Source organism: Brienomyrus brachyistius, chromosome 21 (genome assembly GCF_023856365.1).
Source record: "Brienomyrus brachyistius isolate T26 chromosome 21, BBRACH_0.4, whole genome shotgun sequence".
Classification (NCBI taxonomy): Eukaryota; Metazoa; Chordata; class Actinopteri; order Osteoglossiformes; family Mormyridae; genus Brienomyrus; species Brienomyrus brachyistius.
The window spans coordinates 11,290,288-11,301,631 of NC_064553.1; the positions used below are offsets into that span (position 1 = coordinate 11,290,288).

The window sequence follows — 11,344 nt, forward strand, 5'->3', positions numbered from 1 at the left end:
AGCTACTGATTGTGTTCTCAGGAAAACATGGAACCAGAAACTGGGTTATTAGACACATCCATGATTTTATGAAGGGTGACACATGATTTTAGAGACAAACAGAGGCACAAAAAAATGCCGGTACAAATGTGGAAATCAATAAAACAGGTGAAAATGGAATACTGGAAAAATACCAGAAAAATGGGTACAGCTCTGGTATAGTTTTGTTCCCCAGGGTACAAGCAACATTAATGTACCCTCAATGGTAGAAATTGGTATTTTTTTTGACAGCATATACCAAAACTTGGGATGCTCATTGAATATCACTGGGCATTCACAACCTCATAAACTACAGACCAAAGATGACCATGTTTATGACCCATTGGAATTCTACCCTCAACACCCAGAAAACATTAAAATCGTGTTTTTATCTTGCAAGCAATGATTCTCCATAGCATCCTACAACTTGTCTCCGTAGGGGAAGTGAGTAGAACTTTAAAAAAAAGATTATAAGCATGAATACCTTCAGAGCACCTGGTCCAAATGGAATTTCAAGATGCATTTTGAAAGTGACCGGCAGTGACCAGCTTGTTGGTTTTTCATTGACACTTTTAATGTCTCTATGAGGGTGTACATAGTTCCCACCTGTTAAGGTTTGTTACCAAATTTCTGGACTGAGGATTTAGAATTTCAAACTGGATTATGGACCTTCTTACTGGCAGAGCTCAGCATCTGCAGATGGGAAACAAGCCCTCCTCCACCCTGACCCGTAACATTATAAACACAGCTATAAACATTTATCAAAAGACATAGCACATGATAGCCATATTTATAACGCATTATTAATGCTTTATGAAGCTCCCATCTGTGATGCACTATAGATATCTTTATAATGCAGTACAAAGCATCCTCAAGGCTTATGCCATCCATTATAATGAATTAAGAAGGAATTAATAGTGCATTATAGATAAGAATGTCGTTGGAGCTTATGAAGTATTATAATCGACATTATAATGCCTTATGATTGTCAATAGAAGATGCTGTAATGTTTTATAAATTTTTATAGTGACCAATTTTTTGTGTAATTTTTATGCTATTGTGTTGAGTTATTGTCTGTATTACTGTTCCTGGTTTTCCTTATTGTCTGGCAGTGGTACTCATTGTTCTTTACTGTACTATTATTACCTGACAGTCCACAGGGGCATGCAAGTGTGCATCTCATACTAAGTACAATCAGCCTGAATGGAACATAAGAAACACACAGGAGTATGGAAGAGATTTAAAATTTTTTAAATTGCCTCAAATTTTCCCTGCTGTTATCTACTAGAGGATGTTATTTTGATCAATCAAAGATATGACATTTTCTTGCTAATAAAAGTAGTCAAATAGTGAACATACTGTAAATTTATTTGTCAACAAAGAGCATTGGGTATATTTTTAGTAAATGTAGAAAATCTCAATGTGTGTGTAAACTTTTGGCAGGTAATGTATGCAGTGTAAAAATAGTAGGTCTGTCCAAGGCGGAGGCACTAGGTGGACCAATTTAAGATAAGTCTTTGAGATAACCCTACTTATTAAAGCAATCTCAACTGTAATACAACTGTGACATTTAACAAGGCCACTGCAAACAATCTCTTGTGATTTAGAGGTTGCAGTACCTTAATGACTCCTGCCTTCGTTATTGGAAATAAAACAGGCACCCGTTTCAGGCTTTTAAACCTGGCATTGCTTTTAGACCATGCATTTTGCATTAAAATTCCACTGAACTTTGCAAAACACCCCCACGATAGTTTATATTATCACAGTTTGCTTTGATTTGCATTGCGCAAGAACCATGGAAATGAGGCCTCTCTCTGCGGCGACTGAAAATACGGAGTAATTCCTCCATGGTTCCCCAACTTAGAAAAGACATGCATTAATCTCAATGGTTCATCTCGCTCGGTTATGGCACTTGCATCACCATTCGATCTCCAAGTATTTGAGCGTTGCACAGGTGCAATGGAAGAGGGTATCTTTCCCATCTTCTGTTGGCCCCTGTCTCATGCAGCTGTGTGTTCAGACCCAAAAAGTAAAAAAAAAATCCATATAGAATGTTATACTCCATATCATGTTGAAATCCGTCCATGTTTCAACGCTGTATCGAGCTTTCTCTGAATAAAGTATGGTTTTTAAATCATACAGCACACCAGCTGACATACGGGGTCTTTCTCAATATACGTACTTGATCGTACTTGTGTTCTTGCATATTCGATTGACATCAAAGTTCCATTAACGAGGATCCGTTCCAGTTCTAAAATCCTGACGTAGTTTTTTCCCCCTCCCCAAATACCAAGGATATATCAGTTGCATCCTCGCCAAACAAGACCAATCCCATAATGCATTGCGCCCCAAGTTCGTTCTTTGGAGGCAAGTTAGCAAGTCCGGTCTTGTCAAGATCACAAGTACGATCTTTGCATTCTTGGTATTGATAAACAACACTGTGTGCTCTGATGGGCACTCAGCTCTAGTTTTCCCATGATGCTCTGATGGCCACTCAGCTCTAGCTTTCCCATGATGCTCCGGTGGTCTTTACATGATCCTCTGGCCTGCTGTCCTCTTCCTCACTGTGGAACCTCACTCTGGTCTAACAGATGGGTGGTGGAGGACTGCATGGTTGGACGGCGCAGGCGGAGGGAGCCCTGCTGCACCACAAGCCCAGTGCCATTCCTGACATTGCTCACAGAAGTCGTCATTCTGCTATAGTCACAGGTCATGTAACGACTGAAGGCCATGCGGAAGGTCTTGTTGAAGAGCGTGTACACCAATGGGTTGATAGCAGAGGAGACATAGCCCACCCAAACAAAGATTCTGAGGAGCTGTGTGGTCAGTTCCTCCTTTACATCGGCTGAGATGACATTGGTGATGAAGAATGGGCACCACATGACCACAAAGAGCAAGAAGACTATGCCTAGGACTTTGGAGGCGCGCTGCTCATTGCTCAGGTTCAGCATGCACTTCCAGCCCCTGGTGGACATCCTGCGGAAATGCATCTCCTTGTTTGCAACTGGGCTAGTTGAACTCTCCAACATTGTCACCCTATCTGCAGAGAAGCCTGTGGTTGGTTCCTTTTGGAGGACTGGAGGGCTGGAACACCTGCGAAAATTCTGGTTGGCTGTGAACCTAAGCAGGTAGACTTTCTTCTGCAGCACCCGAATAGTTAGCACATAGGTGACCATCATGATGATCAAAGGGATGAAGAAAGCCACCAAGGAGCCATATCGGATGAAATCCCCCTTAGTCAACTCGCATGTACAATTACTAGAAAGAGTCATATTGGTGTTTGTCAGACCTTCAATAGGAATGTAAACTGAAATACCTGTGAAAAAGCAGAGTACAGTTAATTATGTCAATTAGTGCTATCTGGCCAGCTGGAAACACTAAATGACTACACAGCAAGCCAGAACAGTTGTTTAAATCATTATATTAAAATAATTTCATAATTCAATGTCTGTGTAAAATACTAAGCTACCATACCGTCTGCTTATAGCTGTGATTCAAACATCAATATCATTTTCGCTGCTAACTATGGGACTCCTTCACTTATTTCTTCTGCTTCAACATCACTATTTCCCTGTACTAACCTGATGCCTCTTTAGAGTTTGAATGTTCTTATGTTGCATTTCTGCACCTTGAATAGTCTTACTGTGTTCTTGCTTTGTTAGAAGGTGTTGTGTAGCTCCCGCTCCAGTACAACTTACACTTATACCTGGGCTTTCATCGGAAGCTCAGCCTATCTGCACTTATGCTCAGTTGACTCCTTGACAGCATGAAAGTTTGCAATGTGCTATATGCCTTGTTTCTACATAGCTTCGAACAAAAGAGTCTGCAAAATACAATGCTCTCGCATCTTACGTGGTTAGCTGTTTCCACAACGATGAACGTTCAAGACCCTTGCATTAAAGTGAGTATTTACTTTGCATATACACATATTCCCAACCTGTTGCATACTTTAAATTATGCCTAGATTACAGAACTGTACTTATACAATGTAAATTTTATTTAAAAACAGTGCATTCATTGTTATAATGTATTGTTTAGGGAAACATTATAAAAAACATTTCACAATCACAGTACAATACAGTACTTTTTTATATTTTCAAACCACAATCGTACAAAATTGTACCATCAAAAACCACGTAAGATGTGGGCCGACTGTATGTAAAATGTTACTTTTATACTTGTTTTAATATACCCAATTTGCAATTAATACGTGGAGGGGCAGCCATCTGGTGACAGCTGAAGGTTAAGGTCCTTGCTTAAGGACCCACGGTCTTGTGACTGTTCCGCCGAGGCTGAGCAACCTTCCAATTACAGACACTGGGGGTTAGACTGCTGAGCCACATGGCCCCTATGCCATGTCAATGAACCAAAGAATGATGGTGCTATCACTGATGTTTCTCCTATACATTACAGCCAGTTGCTGGAATCTTAAGATTCATGGAATCTGGCCGTGGAAAAGAACACAATAATGTCTGCCTCTAAGATAATGTCTGCCTCTAAAATAATGTCTGCCTCTAAAATAGATTACATGCATTTAAGTGTGTCCTACTTCCATAGTTTCTCCTGTTACTGGAGTTTCCTTCCTGTGCATGTTTGCTTAATCCATTACATTTAAAGCTAAAGTGCAATTGTGTCTGGAATTTCCCTTTCATTGACTTATACTCTTTATAAAAAGGAATGCAGACTCACTCCCGGAGATTAGCCACACGGTGGCGATCTTGAGCATGACCCTTGATCTGGAATTGTACTGACTGTGTTGGATGGGCCTTTTGATAGCAGTGTACCGATCCAGGGAGATGGCGCACATATGCATGATTGAGGCTGTGGAGAAAAGTATGTCCAGGAAGATCCAGATGGGACAAAGGAGTGTTGGGAGAGGCCATATGTAATCTGAAGGACAGAGAGAGACAGAGAGATACAGGTCTTGCTCTGGTAAAGCATATTTACAGTAACTAATTAGTGGCTCAGAATACCCCCTACCTGGTTGTTTATCAAGAAAAACTCATAATTGCATTGAATGGTACCTATTCTTTATTCTGTTCATACATGAAATACATCAGTAATGTAAAAACTGATCATTGTTGTATTAATATAATGCCCTCTGCTCAAATCATGCCTGTAAATCATAATGGCACAAAAATTATGCAGTTTTTTATACATTCAATCACTTTCACTTTTTACTTGCTCTTACGTAAATGGCAGGACATGAGGCAAGAGAGATAATAATCAGCTGCTTATCCTACATAGCATCATAATGCATCATTAAGATGGCATAGAGTCTGACACCCTCCGCTTCCTGGCTGCCTCCTGCACACGCACACTCATTTTTTTTGGGATCTGCGGGTATGTTAATAGTACTTCAATATTTTTGAGATTAAATTATAAAGCATGTAACTAAGTAACTAATAATTCATTACAAAAAAAAATTTGTTGTCGTTTAAAAATGTTTTCTCTCTTGGAAAAATTCACTTCTAATATTGTAAAATCAATTATCTTCTCACCTCCTCCAAATTTGTTTTTTGCCACCAGCCGCCATTATATGCTGTGAAGACAGCCGATCAGAAACACTGATTTCTGCCTGCTAATTGCAACTCCCGCAATTTAGGTATATATATATATATAATCGTTTTTTATTTTTTCTCGCAAGCCAGAGTATTTCACCAGCATGGCACTTGCTGTGTAAAGCAGAAAACCATATCGTATTGGTTTTTATTTACTTTTGCAAATTCCTTGGTTGAATTGTTAAGTCACATGAGCAAGCTGCAGCTTGCAAATATTGGTTGTGACAGGTTTAAGTATCACAAACCGACATAAAGAATGTTGGCTGATTTTTGTAATTCTAACAATTGTGGTAAAATGAATTAAATTGTCGATCTGCTCCATGGGAGAGCTTGATGCCATTTAATGAGGTGAATGAGTAATGCTTCATACTTAATATGTGTCCGTCTTCTGTCATTAAGCAGTCATTGGTTGAATGAAATGGAACAGGATGTACTTACTGTAGAGCATGTCGACAAGAGCGATGGGCATCACTAACAGGCCGACCAGAAGGTCGGCCACTGCCAAAGACCGCAGGAAGTAGTTGGTGGCGTTCTGCAGCTTCCTCTCCAGTGAGATGGCCAAGATGACCAGGATGTTGCCGCCAATGGTAGGGATGATGAACAGGACTGTGAGCAGCGATGGCCAGTGCAGCTCCTCACCTCCCAAACTGATGTCGCTTGAGTCATTATAGCCCATTGTCTTTGCTGGTGGTGCCCCCACCTGTATCCGGGAGTAGGGGTACGTGGTCCTGCTGTGGTGTGTCACTCTGGCTGGCTGGCTTGCTGGTCCAGGCTGGCATGGTCACATGGTCCCATGGAGCAAGACGGAAACAGCAAGACTGCCGCAGATCTCAGCCAAGTCTTCACCTCTCATCATAAACCAAAGCAGACCTGCGTCCAAAATGCAGTCCCATTTGTGTTACTCCTGCAGGAGTTAAAATACAGGGGTTCCTTGCCTGCTTAATTTCAGCTGTGTTCCAAGTGTTGACGCTCAAACACAGGATGCATGTACTGTAGTGGTCTTGAATCACAACCTGAGACACAGAAAATTAGACCTTAAGAGACATGTTGTATATCGTGCAGTATGTCACTGGCACTGCACATATTCAGGGATGTTAAAGAGTATACAGGACAGTTTTAGCTCAGGTTTAGATATACAGCATGTACAGTAAGTGGCAATGATTGCATTAGCAATTTTCACCCAGTTAATTAATTGCAATTTAAATCTGGAATTTAACCCCCCCCCCCCCCAAAAAAAAAAAAACCATAAAATTCTGTCATTTTTAATGTAATGGCACATTATCTGTGATGGAATTTCCGGTACTGTATCGTGGGTCATTTTGGGAACTTTTCTCCATTATAAATACAAATATACTACTAAATAATTTATACATGAAATTCATATTGTAGTTTATTGCATTTCTTCATTTTTTTCCACAAATTCAAGCAAAGTCACTGATTTGTATATTAAAAAATATGGATTTCGCATAATTGACAAATGTTCCATGTTGTACGAGCTTTACCTTTAATATTTCTGAATGTAGGTATTTCAAAAATCCCAAAACAACATTACTTTCCTCAGTTAAAAGTTTTTCTATCTACTGAGCATTTTGTGAGAGACAATGTAGTGCGTTTCCTCATAAAATAATTGGTAATACTGTGTTTTACGGATACAAGACTGCAGTCATTAGTGAACACCGATGTTGAGAATTTTTACAGCTTTTCTTGCATGTAGTGTAAAGAGGGTCGAGCAGCTTCATTTCCATGCAGCGGTTTAAGTTTGTCTTTCTTACCGTTACCGAAAGTCGAGGTAAATGCCTTGTTTAGTCTTGCTCTTCACCTCGCGACGGGCAGGCGGACGTCCCCTGCAGCATCTCTGGAAACAGCTGTCTGTAACATACTACTCGCTCTTCCATTTCAGATGCCTTCCAGGTACCCCCCCCCTCACTTCATCACTGCCCACCCCAGTTCGATGACATGTAAGAAATGGGTGGCTGTCTTTTCTGGAAATGTAGTGAAAATGCCGCAAGTAGCAAAATCCCTTTGTACGGCAAGGCTGGTCGGATTTTCTAGTTCTACCGGTCCCTGCAGACTTCCAAACTCATGAAACTCTGTTCTGTGGAAGTCTCCCATGCTATATCTGTTCCTTCACATCCCCGCCCGCCAACCACTGCCCACCCCCCTTACTCCCACTCTCCCGCCCTCAAACACTCACTTGTACTCAGTCCCATCCATGTGTACCAGGATAAAAGATGGACGGCTTTAGACTGGAGGTGAGCCAGTAGCTCTGGGAGGTCATTTCTTTCTGCACAGCAGATTCACTGTTTATATTTTTGAGGAGAGTGGTGGGAGGGGGCAGGGGGGGTTGAGGTAGAGGTCGGGCAGGGTAGTAGTTCTGAGCTCGCCATCCATATTCTTAAAATAACTTTTAAAATATAGTAGCAGAATTTAACATTTAAATCTCATAACTTGAACTGTTTCCTTGACTGAGACCCTTAATCAGAGCATCTGGTATGAGGAAAATTCTACATATTTAATGAAATAATGAATTGAAATTATGAATTAATTAAATACTGAATTCCACATTTATATAATGAAATTCTACATTTATTAGAATTACTACATTAAGTTTCTACATTTATACAATGAATGAAGGCATTTATAATCCATTTCTGCTCATGATTGACACGAAAGCTTTTAAAGTTAGAAGTCAAACATCAATCTTTCATTCTGTACTAAACTACTTGCCCAGGAACATTTAGACTTTCCAGTGGTTTTACTTGTGGCCTCTTTAGCTAGAAACAGTGCTGACACTTCAAAGGGGGTTTCATTCAACATTATAAGGCCTTACATTTAGTTTTCAGGTTTTACAACAGCTGTAGCCTAGATAAATATGTCATTTTTAGAGGGAAAGGGGTGAGCCCTCAAAACACGCACACACACACACACGAGTAGGATATTCTGAACGCAGTTATATAACATTTTCCAGATGATGTCAAACGTCAACACAGCGCTTTTTTTTTTTTACGACAGATCGAGTATTTAGAAATGTATAATGCATAGTTTTTTTCTAAATCAAAACATTTTATTGAGGACACAGACAAGTTTTGCCATGGACATGTTTGTCCGTGTCTCCAGCAAATGCTTGTTCGTTTCATTGTACGCCTGTATATTTTGAAATCACGATAGAGTTTTACTTGACTTGACTTGAAACGTAAAGTTGACCATGTACTTGGCAGATCTTTCTTAAAACATTGCTATAGCAACGTCTTCTTGCTCAACAAGCGTAAGAATTTTCATCCATTTGATTACATCTACAGTTCTCTTCATGTTCATCTAACAAGTGGCTCATGTGAGACTGCCAGACAGAAGTGAAGAATACATTGTACAGCACAATTAAGACTAAGCAACAAAAGCCGTAAACTAAAACCGAAACAACGAGAATAAAACAAACAGGGCATGGGGCGTTAAAGAAAGGAAACTGGTACAACATCCGACTGCAAGGATGAGTCATTATTCTAATGAAATTTTACGAAAAGCTCATATTGCCCCATTGCTCAGTAATTTTATTGGAATTCCATTTACTATTGTATTTCATTGCTTTTCTTTTTAATGTTTGAAATGACATTCTGTAAGCCAGGGACGGATTACGGACCGGGCCAGCTGGGCCGCTGCCCAGGGGCCCTTGGGGTGCAGGGGGCCCGTGGAGCCCCTAGCCCAAAACAATTTGCAACGCTTATCAACAATGTATTTTCGTTGGTCTATTTTAGAGGGCCTACATTCTTTGATCCTCTGCCTACAAGGGCCCCTGACCCTATAGGGAGGGCGTTTGGCTGCCAAGGGCCCTTGAATTGTGGTGGTTGTGGTGGTGGTGCTGGTGGGGGGGGGGGCCTCGCAAACGTTTTTCCCAGGGGCCCTCACAACCCATAATCCATCCCTGCTGTAAGCATGTTGTAACAGTTCATGCTTATCCAGTTTATTGTCATTAAATGATTTTAAGGGAGACCGGCCGCCATTGTCATTAGTAAAGATTATTCTCTAAGAGTCATCTAAATGGTATGTTATGCTGAAATGTAACCAGTTATAAAGGGAAATGGAGTTTTTTTTTTTTTTTATAAAAGGTACAATAATCAATATGATCCTTTATTACAAAGACTGTTCTGTCACGTCTGCTTCCTGTTTCCCAGCTTGTTTTTTTCCTACCTATTGAAGTCACATTTCCCTAAATATAAAAATCAGCAATATCTGAGAGATGGTATTTGGGCCTCGGTTTTTCTGGTTTATGTTGTCTCCTACAATTCCTGATAACCCCCCCCCCCCCCCACTTAGCACTGGTTGGTGGTTGTCACTTTGCAATCACAAGACCATCTTTGCTTGAGGTATTGATCCAGCAGCTCAACATCCAGGTGATCCAGACCTTTACGTAATTATGCTTTAGATATTGAACATTATTGATACAGTACAGATGGCCCTCGCTTCACTGTGGCTCGGCTTATGATATATCAGCTTTACAGTGGTGCGATGATGCATATTCAGTACTCAGCTTTGAATTTTGATCAGTCCTTAGCAATATGCCGTACATTACATTCTGCTGGTGCCAGGTGATGTAAAACCCTTGCCAGTTGCTGTAATCACAGCTACACCTTCAGTTTTGTGTGGGGAAATCCAATAGAGCGGAGTTTAATTAGCTGTCATTACGGTATAAATTGCTTCTAGCTAAAGCTGATGGCAGTTTGCTTACCCCGCCTCTGTTTAATTGCCTGTTAATCTTTTGAACAGTGCTGGTCCTAGCCGATGTGGCGAGCACCACCGCCGGCGGGCATCATCCGTAGCGAAGGGAAACTGGCTGGCAAGTCATTGGCCCTCCTAGAAGTTGGCACCCTAGACCGCTGCATATGTCACCTGTGTGATTGTCCGATTGTCATTTATTATCATACATACAGACACACACATACACACAGACACATACACACACTATTATATGGGTGCACCTGGCAGTGTATTAATTAAACAAAATGTTCCTCAAATTTCACCCCCCCACCCCCAACCCAGCCCAGTGTACTTCTCCCAGTAGAGTGCTGGAGACTTACAGCGATACAGTATATGTTACTTACAAACACTTAACACCTAACAATACTGTACAATACCACACCTAACCAAGCTAAGAGCCACTCAGTGTCCGGAAAAGAGAACAGACTGAGACTAAAGAAGTATTTGTCCATCTAAATGGGTAGAAGGCAAAAGCTTTGGATAAAAGCAGAAGTTATGGGGCAAAGCAGCATAAAGAATGATGTATTCTGTGCACAACACTTGAATCGGAGAGATACTGGCTGCTGATTGTCTTGCCGTTGAATGGGATTCAAGCACCTCCTACCAGTGCTCGTCGCCAAGGTATTGCACTACTTGCTATGATATTTAGCTTTGCCCCGTTGTGACTTCAGATTTTATAATAAAAATCTGATAAAAATTCCAGTGTTAGTGCACATCAGGAATGTCCTTAAGAAGGTCCTGTTGATATACAAACTGTTGTTGTCAGGGGGCAGGGTTTAACGGGGCCAGATCTTTACACTAAACCTTTGTGGAGCAGGCTTCTCCTGCTCTTCTTTTCAAGTCTTGGCTGCCAAATGTAAATATCCTTATCTTCAACTGGGAGAAAGCATGCAGCTTCAGAGTGGTGTTGCTGCTGCTTATGATGGAATCAGTTTGCGTCGGTGGCCCAGTGTTCTATGAGGTTCACTTCACTGTTCATTATTTCACTGTAAATGCCGTGAAAATCAAAATTGCCT

General features: G+C 40.8%; 1 protein-coding gene across 2 annotated transcripts; it reads right to left on the reverse strand.

Annotated features, from left to right (window-relative positions):
* Positions 1–45: 45 nt before the first annotated feature.
* On the reverse strand, positions 46–7,686 carry LOC125717073 (5-hydroxytryptamine receptor 2B-like). Of its 2 annotated transcripts, none has more exons than XM_048990027.1 (4): positions 7,352–7,686; positions 6,018–6,592; positions 4,771–4,908; positions 46–3,334 (listed from the first exon to the last, which is right to left on the reverse strand). In XM_048990027.1, exons 2-4 carry the CDS (start codon positions 6,253–6,255, stop codon positions 2,580–2,582), a joined length of 1,131 nt encoding a protein of 376 aa, XP_048845984.1. In that variant the 5' UTR covers positions 6,256–6,592; positions 7,352–7,686; the 3' UTR covers positions 46–2,579. The 2 variants fall into 2 exon arrangements, with proteins under 2 accessions (XP_048845984.1, XP_048845983.1); XM_048990026.1 differs by having other exon boundaries at positions 4,708–4,908.
* Between the last annotated feature and the right edge of the window lie 3,658 nt (positions 7,687–11,344).